This window comes from Rhinolophus ferrumequinum, chromosome 14 (assembly GCF_004115265.2).
Source record: "Rhinolophus ferrumequinum isolate MPI-CBG mRhiFer1 chromosome 14, mRhiFer1_v1.p, whole genome shotgun sequence".
NCBI lineage: Eukaryota > Metazoa > Chordata > Mammalia > Chiroptera > Rhinolophidae > Rhinolophus > Rhinolophus ferrumequinum.
Genome location: NC_046297.1, coordinates 32,353,050 through 32,376,673, shown reverse-complemented (window position 1 = coordinate 32,376,673; position 23,624 = coordinate 32,353,050). Strand labels below are relative to the sequence as shown.

Genomic DNA, 23,624 nt, shown 5'->3' with positions numbered 1-23,624 from the left:
CTCAGTTATCTTCTGTGATGACTCGTTTCAATCATAGTGCTTTTTCTTTAAAACAGGCAAAAAATAAGTGAACAAAAATTACATATTTGCAAACATTTCAACTTGAAATAGTCACAACAAACAGCAATAACTAAATATTACATTTCTCCAATGTCTTTTTTATTATGCATATTATTAAAACATATTTGCAATTCTACTTTTTTACCAATAGGTGGCATTGACAATTTTAACTTTTAAAATTTATCTCAGAATATGTTCTAATTGGACAGGAATGATGCAAAGTGTTTTTTATTTAGCTTTTTATTTAGTCTGAGAAAAAGCTGCCATATATTTGTTCATTTTTCATGCTTGATATTTGTTCATATTTCATGGTTGGCTGAAAAAAGCATATGACTCACCATCTTTATTTCTTCAAATCAGCTAACAGAAGGGATTTTTAATCACTCAAATTTCACAAAAAGTGTAATGCACTTATTGTCATTTAACTCTTACATAATGCCCTCAGAGAAGGACCCTAGGTGTCAAGAAGCCCAGACCTCGCCTGTCTTTAATTTGCTATTCAGAATATCCAAATCAAAAAGAATAGTTTTAATTGTTGAAAATTCCTTTACAGTAGAACCTAAGATGTTTTATGCATATTGGCTTTGTAAGAAGAGCAACTTGTTTGCAGGTATCTCAGAGCCTTTACCCTATCCTTTTAATGAGACACATTTATTTTCTTTTTTAATGAGCATCCTCAGTAACTGCTCATGTTCATTATTGTTGCCCACTTGGCAAGCATTTATGTGTTACTTTTTCACGGTACTGTTTTTCACTGTGATGCTAAAGAGCATTTATACTTCTGGTATGGGCTACAAATTAGGTACTAAACTAAAAGTTTCTTGGTTTGGATTTGTGATATTTGTCCAAAATTATATCTGGTATGTTGAATTTTTTTCATAGAGGATGTCCAACTTATTGCTTTTCTTTTTCTTTCTTTTTTTTTTTTTTTGGTAAATGGAATGAGTATATGCAGCTTTTATGTTATGTAAGCCCTCTCTTCATGACCTCTTTATCATGGAGGTATAAGTAATAGGATTGTGTTCATTTATACTATGCTGAAATATAGAAAAATTTTACCATGCTTGTTTAACAAAAGCATATTACTGCCCATGTAAAATAATTTATGCTATCTTTATTTTTAATGCAGGAAAGCTACACTTTGAAACCATTTAATGTATACTTGTGGTTTCTTGTTTCTTGTATTTATTAAAAGAATTAGAATTTATTTATATTTTCACTTAGGGAATGTTACATGGAAAACTAGCCTAGGAGTTGTTGTCACTTTATTCCCTCCTTTTTCATGTGTAAAAAAAAGGGTTCTGACACAGATGACCTCAAAACTTCCTTCTAATTCTAGATAACATTTTATCATTCTATGAGGAGACCATTAGATAATTCTGAATCTGAGTCTGACTCATTTAAAATTGAATATTGTTTCATATTGTTTAGTTTGCCCACATAGTCTTTGTTAAGTATCTGTGTGCATATAAATTATGTTCTGAATGCTTTAGGATGATTCAATCTTCTCTATATTTATAGGGTTGCACGGCACACGTCAAGAAGAAATGATTGATCACAGACTAACAGACAGAGAATGGGCCGAGGAATGGAAACATCTTGACCATGTAAGATGTCAGTAATTGTTTAGGTTAAGAATGTTTTGAAAACAACTGGAGTGAGGTGACACAATAAAATAAAAGCATAGGGATGCTTTGAAGGTATTATATTTTATGCTATCCTTGAGAAAACTAATGAATGAGAATGTTTGAAGTAGAATATAGGGTTTGTTTTCTAAATTGATATCAAAGTCACTTACATAAAAGAAGCATTTAAGCATTTAAGTTTTAAGGAAAGGAGTCCTTAAAACCAGACCAATGGGCTACTGCTTTATTATGAAAGTTTCATTAAGTTTATGCAGTAATGGGATTAGTATTTGGAAAGATGGCTATATTCCTGCATGATGTATGCTCTATGACTTATGTTCATGTCTCCCACTTTTTATTCTCATTCCCATTGAGTTTATTCATCTATTGGGTCTCAATTTCAAATCTAACCTTTGAAAATATTAGACCGAAGCTTTCAGGAATTAAACAACATCCTTCATTGTCCTAAAATGGGTTGTTTCACTACCCACCAAAGTCTTTAAGTTGTGGTAATTGATATGTTCTTCCCTTTCCCCATTTCTCAAATAGCTGTTAAACTGCATAATGGACATGGTAGAGAAAACAAGGCGATCTCTCACTGTACTAAGGAGATGTCAAGAAGCGGACCGGGAAGAACTGAATTACTGGATCCGGCGGTATAGTGATGCTGAGGACTTAAAAAAGGGCAGCAGCGGTAGCAGCAGCCATTCCAGGCAGCAGAGTCCTGTTAACCCAGACCCAGTTGCATTAGGTATCTTTTCTTCAGGTGGACACATTGAACAGATATTTTTTATGCTATTAATGCTGATTTTATTTTTAACTTGTCTTTTCAAAAATAAAGGATATGCAGGGAATTTTAGAACAATTAATACTCTACATATTTTCAAATATGTCTTGTCTATCTGTTAGGAAAGCTGGCAGATTGACTTATGCAGAGGCAGTCACAAAACTTAAACTCCTTTTTCAGGTTTAGGTGTTGGGCTCATGGTGAAGTTTCAAAACTAAACCATAATTTCACGTGCATCACTAAAACTTGTGCTGTTTCATAATACAGTTCTTTGGACCCTTTTGGACCCAACTTGTAAAAACAGAATCTCAGGGAATGGGCCTGTCCTTCTGTACTTCCAGCGAGCTCTTTGGAGGACTGTGCTGCTGCACACTAGCATATGAGAGCATTGCACACAAGGATGTGTGTTGTCTGATTGTTTAATTAAAGACATGGTCTCAAAGACAATCTTGTTTTTTTAGTTGTATCTTACAAGAACACAACACACACACACACACACACACACACACACACACACACACACACTCCTTCAACACTCCTCCAGGAAGAGACACTTAAGAGCTATGTAGGATTCCCACTGCTACTTGAAAATTAGTGATAAAGATATAGCTCTCATCATGTGATTGGACCCTAACTTAGGTTGCTTAACCATGATTTTATTAATTCTAGGTGTATATAGGACTATTAATATAGCTGTGCTTTAGAAATTGAATGCTTATAGGTAGCCATATTTAGCATTGATATTTGAGGATCACTGGGGTTGTAAACAGAATATTTATGCACATACAGGCATATACCTCATTTTTTTGTGTGTTTCACTTTATTGCATTTTGCGCATATTGTGTTTGTTTTTTGTTTCGTTTTTTTAATAAATTGAATGTTTGTGGCAACCCTGTGTTGAGCAAGTCTATGGGCACTATTTTCCAACAGGCTCAGAGATGGTTAGCATTATTTTAGCAATAAAATATTTCTTAATTAAGGTATAGGTATTGTTTCTTAGACATAATGCTATTGCATACTTATTAGACTACAGTTTAGTGTATACATAACTGTTATATGCACTGGGAAACCAGAAGATTCATGTGACTCACTTTATTGTGATATTCACCTTATTGTGGTCGTCTGGAACCATACCTGTATCTCTGAGCTATGCCTAAATGTGGAAAGAAATCTTGAACCTGAAAGAATGTCCGAGTGGCCTGCAAACTTTTTCTGAAATTAATAAGCTGTGATCACTTTCGTTGCTGGCCACTATATGTGTATACCATTTGAGTAAACTTAGTGGGGATGGATTTGTGTTGATCCCTGTTGTCTCCTCATTTTCTTATGTTTAGCCCCACACCTGTCATGTAACTCAGATTAGGGTACAGTCCATGTTGTAAAGCAAAAGTAATTACACATATGCAGATTAAGCTCATGATGTGTTTTGGCCCAATTATCACTCATGGCTGATTATCATAAATTAAAACCTTGATTTATATTATCTGGCTATTGATTCCATGATCTTTTTAATTAAAATTATTCCTAGCCAATAAAGTTTCCTTTACACTTAAGGTTTGTGATTCCAGCTAATCCCTGAACGCTGAATTCCTATTACCATAATAAGTATTAAATAAAGGAAGATTCTAAGTCACTTAATTTACCCAGAAGGCATTATTCTAAGCATTTTTAAAGACAAATGTGTATTTGGAAGGTTGTGTTAAAGCAAGCAATGAAAATAGGTTTAAGTTTGATTTGTACCCATATTGATCCAAATAAAATTATCTAGAGCAGAGTAGAATAAACATATTTTTTTTCAATTTCCTTATTATGAACAAAAATTGGTTAATCATGATAGATTTGTTCAGAATAAATAAAAGGGGTATTTGTAACCATCCAGTACAGGCAAAAATTGAGAGCCTTAAAGTAAATAAAACTTTGGGAGTAAAATTATCCAGTTTAGCCTACTCTATTAAGTACTTTCTAAGTTTCTACATTAAGTGCTTTCTAAAGTTCTCTTTTAGGTTTTGGAGTTGAACATATTGATGTGTAATGAAAGGATTGGAGATTATTGGTTGATAAAGCTATTTTTTGCCTCTGGAAAGTGTGTAATGGAGTATTTGTGTACAGATGGAGCTATCATATGTCTATATCTATGATATGTCTATATTGAACGAATTAACTGAGTAAGTACTTATTTATTGAGTGCTTGCTATGTGCCAGGCATTGTGCTGTGCACTGTAGTAAAGGAAAAAGATTCTTCATTCCTTCTCTTGAGAAATTTTTGATCCACAGAGGAGATAGGAGAGGAGATAACTAGCGGTATGGCACCGGATGGCCACTTCAATTCAGTCCCCTGAACTGACAGCATTAGTATTATCTACCTACTGCCCATTGTAAAAGAAAAAATTTCAGAAACTGATAGGACTTTATACTTAAGAGAGTTATTTTCAGCACACAGAATATAGTCACCACTATGGCATACAGATTCTGGTGATGCAGAAGTTTATCATCTCCAGGAAGATACGTTTTGTTTTCCTGTTATGTGACCAAAGGAGTAAACTTGTTTTTAAAAAGTCCTTGTTAAGATTACACACATATTACTTTTAATGATGCTTAATGAATTCACATTTTTTGGTAAAACTGAGAGGTTGCTTTGGCTTTAAGCTTTTGTAGATTGCATTATTCAAAGGCAAAAAGTATTTAATTTCTTCATTTGGACTCTGATAAAACAGTCATGTTCCTTAGGGACATAAAATCCTAGATTATCTTTTATGAAATTGTCACAACTTTAGGGGGAACCTCTTAAGGGCCACACAATGTGCAAATTTTAGCATCCAGCACTTACTTTTCTGTGTCCTTACTAATAGATTCTTGAAGCCTTTGAGTTCCACCTTGTGGTGTTGTGCTGTGGCTATAAATACAAGGACAGATGGTTTGTAATCACGGATGATATAATTTACTTTAAGTGCTTTCTAAGATTCTCTCCTAGGTTTTGGAGTTGAATGTATTGATGTGTAATGAAAGGATTGGAGATTATTGGCTAATAAAACTATTTGTACCTCTGGAAACTGCGTAGTGGGGTATTTGTGTACAGATAAAGCTGTGATAAGTCTATATCTTTATGTACATGTAGATCTCTATATCCTGCAGTTATGTTGTTACTTTTAGCTCAATTCTTAAGCTGCTATCTGATCTTAAATGATATCTTGAGAACTTCAGAATAACATTATAGTTCAAAATATCGCCCTACTTATATCCTTAGCTTGGAAACCCTGGCAATATTTAGTCATGCACACATTCTTAGCATTTTAAAATTGTATTTGAGGACTGTAACTTCAGAGGAGAATGTAACTTCCATGACTGCTGTGTTGTACTTGTTAAACTCATTCCCATTCTTACGTTTGAACTATATCCATGATATTAAGTCAGTGTGACGGATTTAGTAAGATAACATGATTAATCTATTCCTAATTAAATTTTGGGAGTTTTCCCTGATATTAAATAGACTATTTTGAATAGCTTCTTAAACAGTTTTAAAATTGAGTACACATTGAACTCATGATTTATTCCTACTCTTTGAGTCAAAAATAAGTTGATATCTTGATTCAAAATAATAGATTTATCTTTGAAATGATAGAGCTTAAAATTATTTTTATTATTATTCACTTGTTTTCCAGGAAAAACTCCAGACATTGAAGTCTTAACAAAATTAGAAAGCTAATTTTTAAAACATTTTTTTCCTATTTTCAAAGTATGACTTATTTAGACATTTAATTTTTTTTACATTGTGTACTTTACTGAAGAGCAAGTTAATGCCATCAGAATTAACATTTGATCGCTTAAGTAGAATTACTTTTATACATATAGATAGGTAGCTGCTGGTTAGCACTTGATGTGCTCTCGGAGTATTTATCTGGGTCCCTGTGGTTCTTCTTTCTCCTCCTTTGTGCTCATTTTCTTTTCTTTCTGTATGCTGTTCACATCACTCTCTTGGCTCCTGATATTTTAGTTCCTTTCAATTGCTTTCTTTTTACTGCTTTTAAATGATTCTAGAATCTTCCTACAGCTCATCTTGTATTTGTGTGCCCTCTTGCTGTGTTTCTCAAGAAGTCTTCTGCATTATTAGAGTTAAAAGAATTATGTAATGATGGGCTTAAGACATGTTAGACACTAAAGCATAAAACTCTGAAATATGATCATAATTTCACATTTTTTTTAATGTTTGAATATTGTGATGATAGGGTATGAAATTTAGAAAATTATGTTTTGGTAAACGTTTAATTCTTGCCAGAACGAGAAAAAAATGTCAGGTGTTCTGTTTGTTTTACATGGAATGAAAAGTCAAGTTAATTGTTCATAAAAAGCTTAGAAATTCATAAATTTGTTGAATTAATACCACCCCTTGCCCCAAGTAGATTGGTAGAGGAATTAGTATTTAAAAATTTGTCTGTCTGGCAAGCACTATGACAATCATAGAATTTCTCAGTACTGCCTAGATGCTCGGGATATCTAATATGATCGTTAAAAGCACATCCTGAGTAAACGTTTGAATTTAAATGCTGGGTTTCTCTCCTTATTAGTTTTGTGACCTTTGGCAACGAACTCCCTGCCCCAGTTTCCTCATCTTTAAAATGGGGTAATAATAATACATGTCTCATAGGTGTTTCTATATGAAATGATTAATAGGTATAAAGCATATCAGACAGTTCCTGACACATAGTAGATGTGATATAAGTAATTGCTATTATTATTATTTCTAACATGCAATCTCAAAAAAGGAACTTTAAAGAATAGTAGTATGTGAAACTAGTGTCTTTTTCTTGGCAGCCAACATTATGAAATTATAATAGATTCTTGGGTATTTTTTTATCTAGAAAGTATTCCAGGCAGTAATTTTTAGGTGACAACTTTGTTTAAAAGGCAGAGAAATTAGAAAAGGGGGATTCTGTCTTAAATACAGTTGATCTTTTGTGGCTTTGGGACCCTAATTCATAATGCAAATCTACAAAAAAAAAGTTTGCTCCCAACCCAAGAAATATATCATTCAACTTCTATGAGATTATAAAAACCACAAACAAGTTCTTCAGAGTATATCTTCATATAAATGTTTAGAGTTTTACACATTTACATTGATTCCTTTAAATCAAATCATGAAACTCATTTCAAGACCATTCAGCAGAGCTCCTAGTGCAAAGTGCCTAGTGTATTTAAGTATACTATGTTAAAAATGATGTGACTACTAATCAAATATGTCCATCTTTTAAAAACAAGAGAGGATTGCCTACTGGTCCATTAGGTATTTTTATTGTTAAAGATGGAAATCCTAATGCAATTAGTTGTTGGCTTCTAGGTTGTATTTGGGCTTCTGAAACATAATATTGAAATTTCTGAATTTATTATCCTTAAAATAAAAAATAAGTAACATTTTCAAAGATGAACTTTCTTAACCCTTCCTGTCTTTTGATAGTTTTGTAATATTAGGTTGGTGCAGAAGTAATTGTGGTTTAAAAGGTTAAAAATAATTGCAAAACTGCAATTACTTTTGCACCAACCTATTATCATGATCACAGCCTCATTCTGCCCACTACAGGATGAAGGCCATACCTAGGTGCTGCCAAGCTTTGAGCATTGCTGTTCTGGGTCATGTGAGGTCACATTGGTTTTCCAAAGGCTATCAGCTCATCCCTTCATGTATATTGATGGCTGCCTTCGCTGCATCTAGTATCCAGTGGTCTCCATTCTGTCATAAGTGTAGTGTATCCTCCATCTTTTTCATACATCATCTATTGCTCTTTCTGTTCCTTCACATTTCTTACAACACTTTTCCCACTTTGACTGAGTCTCCTCTCTTCATAGATGTGTGTAATCTTCAGGAGGTTCTCCTCCTCTTCTCCTCTTGCCCCCAGGCAATTTGCATCCCAAAGCAAGCACAACTTGATTTAGAACTTTTCTATAATTTTTCCATCTTTCTGTAGATACATATGTATACGTTTCACATTATAAACCATCTCATATAGGCTCTTTTGTCTTTGTTTCTACCACGACATTTTAGTAAACTGTCCATTTTATAGCAACATATTTTATAGGTGCTCACGAATTAATGGTTTAAAATTGGTTTCTTTAGAGTCTAAGCCTTTGAAACGTAAGGTCTTTTGCGTAAGTTTGTCTATATTAGCTAATATTCTAAAATAAGAAAGTCCTAGGAGAGAAGTTCTCTTGTGATATTGGTCAACTTCAGGACTTTTTTGTTTAAAACTCAATTTTGCCTATATAGACTTTGTTATTGCTACTAATTAATCAGAGGAGAAATATTAAATTTATTAGTCATTTGGTTTCTGTAGCTATTATAGTATTCATTAGTGTATCAAAATAAATTCTGAGGAGTACATCTGTTATTCCTTTGGTAGACCTGATGTTTAGTAGGACGCACTTAGAATTAGAGAGGATATTGCAAAGTATGTATATTTTATAAAAATAATTTGCCTTCAGATTCTGCTACTGTTTAAAAAAATTATTTTAGAAATTAGGAAAGGATTAAGAAAACTGTTTTGTTTGATTGGCTTTGGTATTTCTATCAGGTTTCTAGGTCAGGTGGAATTTGAGTCTATATATGTCATTAAAGATTTTCAGGAGATGTAGCCAGGAAGGTGAAATACTGCACAATTTTCCAGTGTGTGGTATGGACCCTCACGATGTCTATTATACAGCTAATGGGAAGATGGGTGGACAATTGAGCCATATACATTATCTTTGAGTAAATTTGGGGGCTATAAACATTCATTAAGGTTTTAATAAAATTTATAAAAGTATCATCTAAGAAATTTGAGGACTTTCCACCAAGGAGTAAGACAGTGAATTGTTAACTATAAAAATAACATCTATCCTCAAGTGACATACACTCGGAATAAAAATATTACTGATGTGTATTGCTTAATCTAAACCTCTTCAATGGTTTTGTTTTCTTTAAAGTTTTGTACTGTTTAGATTTAAATGCTAGGAGAAAAAAACTTTAAGGTGTTCTTTTCACCTTAGTTATTTATAAGAAAATAAGTATATATCTATTCTTATTAGACAACTTACTAAATAATAAGGACAATAACAATAATGACGGTAATAGCACTGATGTCTAATGAGAGATTAGGTTGTGCAGTGCCAAGCATCTAATAGGAAGTAACTCATTCATTTCTCACACCAGTGCTCTTAACTGTGGTAGTATTGTCCCTACTTTACAGATGTGGTGACTAAGACATGTAGAAACTAATTTGCCCAATGTTACATGGCTAGCAAATGGGAAAGCCAAGATTCAAATTCACTAGACACTAGAATTAACTCTCTTCTGCCTATGGTCTGTGGGGTTGGTAATTGGTATCTTTCATGCATAGACATTGGATACTTAACCTGTTCCCTATAAAATAATTGGCCATTTATAAAACAAAAAGTTATTTTTATGAAGTTATTGATCTTTCCTTAATCCAATAAGTAAAAAAAAATTTTTTTTTTTGCTACCTTGGAGAGGCATTTTTTTTCCTGTTTGTCTTCAGACTTTACAGAACTATTTTTATCCAAAAAACTGTTCTTTTTTTTTTATTTTAACAATTTTTTTATTAGTTTCAGGTTCATAAAACAATGTAATAGTTAGACATTTATCATTTATATCCCTCACACAATGACACCCCCCGCCCCCACTACCCCTCGGACATCGCACAAAAAACTATTCTTAAGCCAACGTCTTTTCCTAAAAAAAAAGTCTTTAAAAGTTTTTATAAGTACATCTCTCTGTTTCACTGTGTTATGTGGCTAAATATGAACTTCACGGCACTTTTTTTCTTCTGAAAAGTTATAGTGGTATGGAAGGTAATTTTGACAAATCTAATTAGCCATATCACATTTCCTTGAAGTCATATATGCACCAGTTTTATCTAGCTTTCTTTGTTTTATGAATGAAAATTACTTAAATAAATACATTTTGGTTTTTATCATTTACTCTTGCAGAAATGAATGTGCACATGAGAATGCATGAGTATTTCCAATCTGTCCAATTATCAAGTAGTCATAAAATTATAATGTAAACTTTTAAAAATAAACTTTTTATATTTGGAATAATTTTAGATTTAAAGAACCACTGCAAAGATAGGGCAGAGAGTTTTCATATACTCTTCACCAAACTATAATAAGCCTTTTCTACTTCAGAATAGTTGGGGAAATCTTATGCGCTGCTCAACTAATAATGTACCCAACAGGATTCAAAACAGTCAAATGAACTTAAGGAAAAAAAAATGTAAAATGATATATACTTAGATCAATTGGTTGTGTTTTTCTCTGTTCTTGATATTCTGTAGCTTTACAAAACGTAGACAACTGGACTGAGTTTCCTTTGACCTTCAGCATACCGTTAGATAAATTATTGTTTAAAAAAATCAGCCTACTAGTTGACATATAGAGAAAGGTTCAGTTACTTGAAATTTATCAAGGATTGAATGACTGGTATATTTATAAAAGTTAAAATTATTTTTTTCTTCCTCAAAACTTCTAAGTATATACACTTTCTTTCATTGAAAATCCAATATGGAAGACATGTAGTGCATATTTTAGCTATGGAAGACTGTATACTCTTGAAGTTTATTTTCATGCATATATAAAAAAATAAACGGTTTCATGTCATTTCCATGAGCATGTTATTTGGAGGTTAGCATTCCCACATCAACTTTATTATTATACTGTAATCTGTTTTCTCACACTTTTAAAATTTGACAAGCTTAATAAGCATAGCATTTCATTTAAAGTGGGAACTTCATTTTCCTTTTTGGAAAGCATGTACTAATTTTATTTGGTCAACTGGATATCCATTCTAATGATTCTTTCTTGCGTCCACCCATGTCAAATCCATATGATCTAATTTGTGTGAAAATTTTTGAGGCTAAAGTATATTTTTAAGAAGTAATTAAATGTGAGAACTGGTTAGCTACATAGTAAGTCTCACTATTGAAAGGTGGTAGAATTAGAGCTATGTGAAAATTATATTACCCTAATATTTGATGTTTTAAAATACCAGTTTGACTCTGGAAAGAAAAACTACCAATTTATTTTCTTTAAATAAAATATACCCATTGTGATCCATGCGGGGGACAGGGTTCCCAAACATCATATAGTATAATTAAATCATTAAAATTGCTTCAGGCTTTGATCATACAAGGCATTTAGACCAATGACCTGTTTTCCTTGAGTTCTGATGACTGGTCTTGCTATTTTTATTTTCTAGAAGTAAAATGCTTAGCCTTTTAAAATTGTGTTTTTGTAAAGAAGCCAAGGGAATGGGCATAGTTTTAATTCTATTTGGTGTAATAATGACATAACAGTGCTTATGTGCTTTCCTCCTCTCTCCACTGCTTTTTATCCTTTTCATAGATGCACATCGGGAATTCCTTCACAGGCCTGCTTCTGGATATGTGCCAGAGGAGATCTGGAAGAAAGCTGGTAAGAATTGTTTAAAAACACGAGTTTAGTGTTCTGGCAGCTGTTTGCAGTTGTTAAATGCAGTGATGTGAAGAATGACAGGAAAGGACTTTACTGCTAACAGCAACAACAAAACAACTCCCCCCCCCAAAGAAAAAAAAAGTAAAAATCCTGATTAATATTCTTAAATCGGGCCTAATTAGAACATGAAATAGTTTTTATTTTAGTAGCATCTGCCAATGCTACTATAATTGAGAAGATGGCAATATTTCCATCATAAACTCCTATTTTTCAGGGACAATAATGGTTTCATTGCATGTAATTTTTCCTTCATGAAAAAAAACAAACTGGTGTTTTATAAATTAAATTGCATCCTATAGCCTTTTCCTCTGAATTTTTAAATTAAAAAAAAAATCACATCAAATCTAATTGACTTCTTGAGGCACTCAGAAATTTTATGGTTACAATGAATATTTAAAATTCATCTTCTGAGCTAATTAATATTCAATGATCAGAGCTAAATTACTAAGTTAAATGATAAAGCTGCTGAACTTCTATTTTTCTGTTCCATGTACACTATTTGATTTTCATTAAGAGATATTTCTCTACGTTTTGAAGTAGATTTAAAGTTCCTGATAACTCATTGATTTATTGGGCTTAAAGAAGTTCAGATCTGGCTGAACATTGGTGGAACACCAGCACTATAGAAGTTGAGTAAAAACCTTATAAAAACCAACTCAGGAGATAAAGCATAAACATGTTTCAAGAATTAAAGATGACATGATAAATACATACTGTAGCTTTGAGCTGCTGTAACTCCAACAGTTAAAATAGTTTTACTGAGCTGAGAAACTGAAAAATGCTATTTCTGTAAGTCATCAGATGGGTGTAAGACAAGGAACCATAATCAAGGAGCAAGAGTCAAGGGAAAGGGTTTTTTTCTACAAAAGATTTCTACAAAAGGTTTTGATTTGACCCAGCTGTGTCTGTAGTTCCATGCAACGTGCTGACTCTTTGGCCACTTGACTCTTTTTTTTTTTCCCCTTTCTTCCTCCTCTCCACCCCCCCCCCCCCCGCCCACTCCAGTTCAAGCAGTTGTTTCTCACTCTAGTTGTGTAGGACACAGCTCCCTGGCCCATGCTAGTATTATGAGTTTTGTACTCCCCTCTCTGAGGCAGCCAGTCACCAGTTGTCCATTGGCCATTCACAGCAGCTCATGGCAGCTCTTGCCAGCCGGCTACGATGGCCGGCCACTCAAGCATCCCGTGGCAGCAAATGGCAGCTCACGCCAACCTCTGGCTGCTCATGGCAGCCCAGCTCCAGGGAGAGCTGTTGTTCACAATCTTAGTTGTAGAGGGAGCAGCTCACTGGCCCACATGGGAATTGAACTGATGACTTTGGTGTTAGGAGCATGGCACTCCAACCACCTGAGCCACCGGGCCAACCACCACTTGGCTCTTATCCACGTGTTTTTATAGATTTTTCTAATACCTGTTTTTGTAAAAGCAATAGGAATTTTAAAATCTGATAGTATTGTTAGCTTAATAACTTTAACTTAGACTGAGAACCAGAAAGCTCTCTTTCATGTCCAATATGCAAATCAAATAGATCTGTTCAGCTTAAATGTCAAAGGTTAAATATATCTGTTGCTCAGCTGCATAGTCTTACCAGATTTACAGCATCACTTCTAAGATTTTCTGTGTAGATAATAGTCATGGGATACTCCTAAGCTGTTAAAATGTGCTGGGTGTCACTTATCTAGAAAAAGAATTGCTACATCTTACTTCTGACCATTTTTCTTCCTCATTTTTAAGGTGTCAGTGCAACTTATTCTAATAAGAGGTAAAAGAATTCCCATTTTGGACAAAAGGATGACTTTTTATATTGAGGGAGAGAGTCTTTTTCTGCTTTTCCCTTATTTATCCCAAGTTAAATCCTTGATAGTTCATAAAGAAAAATTGACAGTACTGTATAATCCAAATTCCTTCTGCACTATTATCTGCTCAATTCTTTGTTTGACTGCTATAAAATGAGAGCAGGTTCTTCTAACTGTACCACCATTCAAGTTGGAAAGGCAACTTGAATAACTGCACAAATGAAGACTTACTGTAAGTGGTAAGCAATTGGAAGCAGATTCAAAACTGCACTATGTATTTTCCACTTAATCATTTTTTTTAACTTGGTATGTTGTAATCTACTGAATCCATTATTTTTTTTTTTCACCATCTGTTTTATGGGTTTCTGTAACCAATTCTGGATGCACTTTACATTGTGGGTACTTCAAGAGTAGAGAAGGATCAATATTTGTTTTTATTGTGTCCATGCATTCTCTAAGAAGAATGAAACTTTATTAAGTAAATGTTTGGAATATTTTTTAAATGTTCCTATCATGTATATTATTAGGTATACTATCTAAAATGTGACTTGGTCATGGTGTTGATTAAATTTGTATTTTTCTCATAGTGATATCCCTAATCTACGTACGTAGGAACAGTTTGGGAATAGTTTTCTATGGATGGATGCTAAATTTTAAGGAGTACTTTGTCACCAAAGTACGGTGACAGTTTCATCTGGAAATCTCGAACAACTGCTTATAATATTTATCTTCATAGGTTTCTTAAAAAGCTTTCTAGTGTTAGCAGTGTCAAGGCATCCAACACAATGAAAACAAGGGCAGAATGTGATATCTGCACTCAGCTTATTATAATTTGAAAGCTTTTCCAAGATTCTAAAGATTGTTGTGGGCAAATTTTTTTAAGAAAGAATTCCTACAACGTGTGTCTTTACAATGAAAATATTATATGTTATCTTTGTGGTGAAAGGTAAGTAAATAAAAAAGATTAAGCATTTGAAAAACACCAGGGTAGAGCTCTCAAAAGGCAAAATAGTATATAGTTTGCATCGTTTTTCACAGAGAATTAAAATTGCAAAAGACATGTATCCTGTGCTTGAAAGTACATCATATATTTTGCACCATTTTATTTTGAAATGATTTCAAATTTGTAGAAAAGTTGCAAAAAACAGTGTAAAAAATTCTATTCCTTTCACCCAGTTTTTCCTATTTTACTGTATTTGCTTTAATATCCTCTCTCTTTTCCTCTCTCCTTCTCTTCTTTTCTTTCTGTTTTGCATCATATTTTCCCCCAAACATTTTACTGTGTATTTCCTAAGAACAAGTACATTCTGTGAATATAACCACAGTATAGTTACCAAAATGACGACATTAACATTGCTACAATGCTATTATTTAATCTATAGACTTTATTCACATTATTCATGTTGCCCAATAATACCATATAATAATATAACAGTATACATTTTAAAATATTTGGAATCTTAATAAATGTTGAAGGACATATCAGTTTTCCCTTCAAAGTAATATTTTTAAAAGCAACAGCAAAGGTAACAAAATGCACACTGAAGTTATTAAAGGTCTTTATATAATTGGTAAAACTCTAACATAAAGATAGTTTTTAAATTGCAACTGAATGTTTTCTTCATTGTACTTCTTTTTCAAATGATCAGTGTTTGCAGTTGGTAACAAATATTCAAGCACCTTGCAAATGTCCTACCAATTGTTTTTGCTGATCTGTATATGCCTGTGGGATTAGAATAGGAATGCATAATTTAAATATAAATTGCCTGATTTGCATATACAATTAGTCAAGCTACAGCTTTGATGATAAGCAAAAATTATTGTCCTGTATTACCACTTAGATAGAATTTTAATTCACCTTGAATATTCCAACTAAATTAGACCTTGGCTGTTAGAAAGGCAGTACTTCCCTAGTGTCCCAACCTGTTCAGGAGAGGGTGATAAAGGTGTCTTTTCACCTCCTGGTGAAGAAGGTGCTTCAAGTTCTGAGCAATACATTATTTCTATCCAGAGTTTAAATGCATGTCTTAAAGCAACCAACAAAGTCTTAACATATTTTAGTTAATATTTCCAGTCTGGCTCTTTCACTTGTATTTTAGGTTATCATATTTTGCTGTGTATATGTGCTCCCATGTATAATGCACACCCATGTTTCTGGCCCAAACTTTCAGGGGAAAAAATCTTTTGTTTAAATTTTTTAATTCAAATTTTTATTTGTTTACATTTAGGTACTTGTTTTTTTGTATTATAAAGGAATTTTAACATTTGTTTTTTAACATTATGATACAAGAAATTTTATGTAACAAATATTACAAAACACAAGAACAGATACAAGGTACAAGAAATTTTATGTACCGGTAACAAATTTATGATATTTACACATCATAGAAGTCCAAGAACTCTTCATGTTGCAAGTTCGTCATAAGTTCAACAAAACTGATTATCATATTCCAGGATATTATTTTACATACGGATATTGTTATTGATTTCTAGAGTTATACTTTTAACTCATAAGTATAAATAAAAGAATTAAAAACATTTGTATAGATATGGAATTGGTATTACCCATGTATAATGTGCATCCTTATTTTTCCCTCACAAATTTGGGCAAAACAGTGCACATTATGCACAGTAAAATACGGTATAACACCTCTCAGTAATTGCAAATGAATGAACTTAAGAAATAATACTGCTAAAGTGATGGAGGCTCCAAAAGTCATGACAGTTAGTTACTAATGGATCCTCAAGACATAGACTGTAGATGTGTGAAATAAACCATGGAAATTTAAAGAACCATATGAGTATTTGCATCTCTTACATTTTTAATCTACAGTAAAACATTTTTATTAGGAATCTATGTTTTTAATTAACAGAACATTTAATTAAGGTGCTTTTTAAGTGGGTGAAACAATTAAGAGCAAACACTTGAGTGAAACATGTCATAATTAGTTTGAATAGAGTGTTAATTGGTACTAGGTTTGCCAAGTTAATAATTACTGTTTATCAAATATTCAATTAATCATTGTCATTTTGCTTTGAATAAAAATGAAATTTAGATAAACTAATGCAAGGGGAGGATATTTTCCCTTGTTAATTAGAACAATTAATTTTTTAATGGAAATTACTTGTTTTAGTTGTCAATCTTATGTTGTATATTAGTCAAATCTTTGCACCCTTTCCACAGCCAAAAATAAAGAGCTAATTTGACACTTTGCAGGTTTGTAGTCAGGTCTGATTGTTTTGGCCTGTGGTAAGATTCAACTGTATTTGTCCAGTGTAACATTTGGTTATGGGAAACTGTACATATTTTATTAAGTAGATGGACAACAGCTTAAAATTTGGAAATGAGAAAATGAGTTTTAAAAATCCTGTCATTTAGTCTATAAAGGCAATATCCACATTACTCAGGAAATGATTTAAGAAAAAGAAAAGCTGAATCATCTGTCTGTTTCATCGATTTTCTTTAAAAGGTCTGCATTAACTTAATTGTTGTATATGAATTACCTTTTCACTATTGTGCTTTGTTTTTTATCAGTAAAATAATTGCACTTATATATGTTTATGTGTAAAATATATTCCCTTCCTCTTTTTTTTTTATTTGAAAGCTTTACCCATGTATTTCCTATATTCATATTAACCTATAGTATTGTGGCAAATGACCTTCTTTATGTGTCTGAATTATCCAGACAGGTTTCAGGTGGTTGTTTTTGTCCTTTAATTACTTAGCCTTGCCTCACGATCCTTTCTGGAGGTACTAGTTGTGATAGAAAAGTTGTAATGGGATAGTAGTTTAAAAAATATTCCCAGAATTGCATGTTAAAGAAAAAGTTCCACCCTTTCCTAAATGACTTTTAGAAATCTGTTTTTTAGACAGCCAGAACTGCACAATAATTGGGATGAGAGTCATGCCTGTTCTATAGAATTCTCTTTAACAGTGGTCAGTATCCAAGGTCCTGCACTAACAGAGAAATGTTCTCTTGTTCTATTTGATCTGCCTGGCATGCAGAGGAGGCTGTTAACGAGGTGAAGCGCCAGGCGATGACTGAGCTGCAAAAGGCCGTGTCCGAAGCTGAGCGGAAAGCCCACGACATGATTACGACAGAGCGTGCCAAGATGGAGCGCACGGTCGCAGAGGCCAAGCGGCAGGCAGCAGAGGACGCGCTCGCTGTCATCAATCAGCAGGAGGATTCCAGCGAGGTGAGGCTCTGGTGGGAGCTTCCAAGGGAAGAAGATGGTTTCCACTAGTTAGAGTGCTTGTTTTTGATCCAGGAGATCACACACACACACAAAGCGGATACTGGACTTAGATAAACAAATCTATGGGGGAAAGTTAGAATAATTTGGTACTTGTGGAATTGATCAAAAGCTGATCAGATTTTGTCTTTGTTAACGACCTAAAATAACAACTCTGCCAAAAAAGGTTTTTTATTTGGGGGTAATGGATTAAAGTGAAATTCTTATAACTTCCTAGCACTATGTAGACTCAAAACTCAGCTGTGTGTGTTAGCATATGTCTGTGGTTTCCTTCAAATAGAACGGATTTGATAGAGATACCCTGTGTAAGCTGTGCTCTCCAAAAACATTGCATACCTGGAATCAAAGTCATTTCCTTAATTATCGGTCCTAAAGTCCAATGCTAAAACAATGTTTGCATCAATTAAACATTTCTAAGAGATTTTCTGCTAGTCTGTTTTTCCACATTATTTGTAATAACCAGTATTATGATTATTTCAAAATATAACATCACTGCCAAAGTCAGTATCATTCAGTATCATTCCAGTATATTAACACACACACACACACACACACACACACACACACACACACACACACACACACACCCTGAATGGCTCAAAGATCTGGGAAGTAACAAACAATATCTCAAACAATATCTAACAGGATGCTTTTTAAAACAGAGTCTAAGTCAGAGCATATGTAAGTCAGTTCAACATGGTGCTGCTCCGCATTAATTCAGAACCACAATCCCCAACCCCAAAATAACTTTACATAAAGAACTACAATTAGCTGAACTAGCAAAACCATGAACTGATAAATCAACGGTCTACTACAATACATATCTATAATTTGTGAGGGAGAGTAAGAATTTAATTTGTACCAAGTTTCTCTGTAGATGAAAGACCCTGTGAGAATCACCATGCCCAGAGTTTCTACTTAATGTGTAGCAGATGAATATTAAGAGGACAAAATAAATTGATTTTCAACATTTGAAAGTTTCTCAGGAACAAAGGGAAGCTTACACTTTAACTGCGGACTTTTCCATTAATTAACTAGACATAAATTCAATTTTAGTGGTATCTTGTGGCTAAGATATGTAAGGACTTTGTGCTTTAAAAAATTATTAGTATCTTTTGGAGAGAACTTGCTCTGCTCTATTCAAGTTAGTAATATCATGAGGCACAGTTGTTGCCACCATTAAAACATTATCACTTTAACATGAATATTTTATGGCTGTTATTTATGTTAAGAGTATTTTGTAGGTTGCTAAATTCTGAAGATAAACATCTAAGGAGAAATTGAGAATTAAGTCTTTGTATTTGTCCAATAACATGCTCTAATTCCTTCACTATAAGCTTTTTATTCATAAAACCTATCCAGGAATGCATAATCTTGACCCTAGTATTCAGCATTATAAAAATATGGTGTATCAAACAGTACTGTCAACGAAGAAACATCCAGCCTAAGAGAATGCTTATAAGAGTGTAGTTGAGCCAAACTGACAAGTGCCGGGAAGCAAACTCGCAACCGATTGAGAAAATGCTCCGGAAAATGGCAGTTTTGCAACTTATTTTATACATTAGAATCAAAGGAGGAGGGTTACATGAAATCCATTGGTGGTAGATAAGGGGGTGGGAGAAAGTAAAGGAGGGACATCTTTGGGATTGGATAAAAAGTAAATTGGAGAGACAGATACATCTTCTTCGTTGGTAGGTACAGGACAGTTAGTAGTTAACACAGAGATGGCAATCAGGACAAGAACAACAATGAGGGATTCTGTAGTTTCCTGCTGTGGTGCTGTGGGTCATGCCCTGGGGGTCCGGAAAAAGGGATTTCTCTGACATTCCAAGGGTATGTTATCTTAGATGCAAAAATAACAACAGACAGGCTCACGTAAGGTAAATATTGACCTTTGTCAAGGAAGCTACAGGCCAAGGATGTGACTACCAGCCACGACCTGATTTTAGTTAGGAATTTTTATGTTCTGACTATCCTATGTGGTTAATTTCAGTCTCTGAGTTTGTAGGGCCTGCCATGCAGGCCTCACCTGAGCTTGTCAGGTTTAGTATGTGGCCCCTTTTTCATCCACAGTAGTTATGGTATGTGGTAGATAGAATGAAAAAAACCTATGTATAACTGATCTTCCATAGTAATTTGTTTTTGTTTTCTTTCTTTTTGGCTCTCTTGGGAAACTGATCTTTAATTTAGCACTACCCTTGTCTTTCACAGACACTTTCACAAGGATTTTAAAGTAGACTATGCTAGCAGAAAAGGTGTGTAATTCAAAGGGGCCAATTTAATTCCTGGTTCCATCTCACAATTCTATGATTTTGAGAAAGTCACTACGCCTCTAAAAGCTTTGGTCTTTCTCATGATGTGCAGATGAGTGAAACTGTCTTATACAATGGCGAGAACCTTGAGACATGATAATTTTAGCCATGAAGAAACATCTGGCTAAGGTTACACAGCTAAGAAATGGCAGAGTCTAAACTGGAACTCACAGCATGCTGTCAGTCTTCACATTTTTCCATAACAATGAAAGAAGGATCTTTTCATAAGGATCGTTGTGGTAATTTGGGGATGCAGATAAAGAACGGCAATTTAGGTCTGGTTTCCAACTTCTTTTTAAACTACAAGGCCACTTTTTAAGACTTGGGGTGGTGGGCTTGATCTCTCAAAGGATTAAGCCTCTTTTCTTCAAAAGTAGTGTAGATATTTTCCTGAGAAAGAACAAACGATGGAAGAGAGATTTCATTTGAATGAAGCTGAGATTCCTCCAGTCTTGCACATAAGTACACACACAAATTAATGTCACTAGTTTTCCCAAAGACTGACAATATCCCAGAACAATCTATGTGCCTAGTGATAGGTTTAGTTCAGCTATACCTTTTGCCCAATTGTTAGCTTGAATTTTGTAGGTGAATACTTTTTCCCCCTCAGGAATTTTTTACTTTTCATTTAAGACTGAGGACACAACTTTGAATCTAACATGTTATAATATTTTTCTACAAACTATTCTTTCTTCACACTCAGGAATGTGTACCTTTTAATAGAAATGATCTGATAAAAGCCAACTTAGCAGCGATGCAAATTACCTCAAGTCTAGAAAGCTCGCTGAGCCCCTCTCAGGAAGAGGCAGAACAGCTCTGGCTTCCTTAGGCTAGAATAGAGCTCCCTCTTCCAGCCCTCAACCATGGCCTACACCGCCCAGCTGATCGACAGAGAAGACAGTGCAGGTACTTCTCAGAATTGTCTTCTGTTTTTATATTCAGAAGATTTTCTTGAGTTTTAACCATTCAGCCCCAAATAAGACGCACATAGCATTGTAATTCTGAAATTTTATGAATTGTTTGTTGTTTTCTTAGAAAAAAATAAAAGGTCTGACCATCATAGTAATGGGTTGGGAAAAAAATCCTCCCATTAAATGTAGGATACATTGATTTTAAAACTGTATAAAGAAACCTATGTAATTTTACTAACCATTGTCACCCCAATAAATTTTAATTAAAAAAAAAAAAACTGTATCCAGAAATTAAAAAATCATGTCTGTGACCTTCCCAGAGCAGTTTATTATTTGATTCATGTAACTCTACTGACATTCATTCATTAATTTATTCTTTCAATAACAAATTCTTGAACTTATATTCTATGTTGGGCCAGTGCTAGGCACTGAAGGTACAGTGGCTCCTGCCTATATGTTGACTACAATTCATCAGAGGAGTCAAATCGCTAAATTATAAGTCTTAATAGAGTTTAGTGTGAAGTCTTCTGGGGAAAAAAAAGTTTTGTTTCATCTCATATGTAAGGATAATCAGGAACTGGTCAGCAGCTGCCCTCCACTCCACGCATACCCCTACCCTTGCTTCCTTGGCAGTGGGTATGTCAGAGCCCCCATGCCAGGAAGATGGGAAGAGAAGCTTTGCTAGGCTTTGAAAGCAGGATGGCTATGTGGTTGTTGAGTGTTTTGGAAGATCACTCAGGCTGCAGTGTGGAGAAAGATTGGAGGAAACCAAAAGAAGGGAACAGTCTGTTTCAGGAGATAGATGAGGAGGAAGATGGTTGGGTGAAGATGGTAGGTATGAAGTGGCGCTGGGGGTGGAAAACATTGGATGTACTGACTGGATACCCATGAGATATAATGGGCAGGATTTGATGATCAGTTAGCTTGTCAAGAGGGAGCTGTGGTTTTTCAGTGAACATACAGTGTTTGCGGTATACCCCATCTGGTGATCTTGACCAACTTTCAGAAACTAATTGGCTTTGATCTGCCCAAAGTATGTATGTACGTGGTGAAGGAGTAACCTTTCTTTATTTTTTGTGTGTAAACAACATGAGTTAAAACATTTAAAGGAGTTCAAATCAATTATTTAATCCAACTACACAAATCTCCTCTGTGGACCAGAAAAGGCGAATAGAGCCTAAAGGCTTAACTAGTTCATGCTGTCTAATGTGAATGTTAGGATAGCACACTGTAATATATAAAGGTAGGGTGCAAGGTGACCAGTTTGAGTGAGTGGTTTTTCAGTGGATATGCAATGATTTAGGTATACCCATCAGGTTATCTTGACTAACTTTCAGAAACTTACTGACTTTGATCTGCCTAAAGTTACCCCTGTTGTCTCATGTAATTATGAAAAAAGCTCCCCTTCATTCTCAGGTGTCCAGGTTTAGATGATGAATTATATGGTCATATCACTTAAAGGCCATGTTCAGCCAATTAGATGATCATCTTTTGCTAGCAAAGCTCAGAGACAGATGGGTGTGGCAGAAAGAATCCAAAAGGAACCAGAAGACCTTAATTCTGGCTCCAGCTTAGTCACCACATTGGGGGTCCCTTGGGTGATTCATTTCACTCCTGTCAGCCTCCATTTCTTCCTAAGGACTGAAATGTTATTTGCTTACCTCACAGGGTTGTCTAGGATTTTTTTTTTTTTTACAACGACATTTTAATTTAACATGCTTTGAGAAACACAAGGCATCATTGTCTGCTCACAGTTCTTAAACACAAGATATAGGAAAGTTTCTAAAACATTCTTTTTCTCCATTCTCTCCCTTATTTGAAGCTATCTTCTGTTGTAGACATGTACTCATCTCTTACCTATACCATATATGATTTTTATAATCTGAATCTATATGTAGATAATATAAATACATAAATTATTATTCTCTCTCTCCCCCTCATGGGGACTTAAAGAAATAACCTGAACTTTGGAGTCAGAAGACCAGAGTTCTAGGCCTCGAGTGGCTGTACAAGTGTTTCTTTCTTATTTTAAGTTTTTATTTTTGTTTTTATTGGGGAACAGTGTGTTTTTCCAGGATGTCAAGTCATTTTTCTGTCTAGTTGGGGAGAGAGGGGGTGTGCAACTCAGCTCCAAGTCAAGTCGTCGTTGTCAATCTAGTTGCGGAGGGTGCAACTCACTGGCCTACGTAGTACTCGAACCGGCTACCTTGGTGTTATAAGCACTGCGCTAACCAAGTGAGCCATCCGGCCACCCTGTACATGTGTTTCTTCTGAGCTGTTTGTGTTAAGGACAGATGTCCTTGACTTCTTTCTGTAATTTCTGAATTTAATTTTTCTCATTCTGCCTCTGTTTTCACATATGTA

General features: G+C 34.3%; 1 protein-coding gene across 9 annotated transcripts in view; it reads left to right on the top strand.

Annotated features, from left to right (window-relative positions):
* RUNX1T1 (RUNX1 partner transcriptional co-repressor 1) overlaps positions 1 to 23,624 on the top strand; it is a 168,022-nt gene that overhangs the window by 126,524 nt on the left and 17,874 nt on the right. For all 9 annotated transcript variants that reach the window (XM_033126506.1, XM_033126507.1, XM_033126505.1 and 6 more), the window contains 4 exons: positions 1,582 to 1,667; positions 2,235 to 2,436; positions 11,860 to 11,928; positions 17,790 to 17,980. In XM_033126506.1, the coding sequence (XP_032982397.1) occupies positions 1,582 to 1,667; positions 2,235 to 2,436; positions 11,860 to 11,928; positions 17,790 to 17,980 (548 nt within the window). The remainder of the gene's footprint in view (positions 1 to 1,581; positions 1,668 to 2,234; positions 2,437 to 11,859; positions 11,929 to 17,789; positions 17,981 to 23,624) is intronic.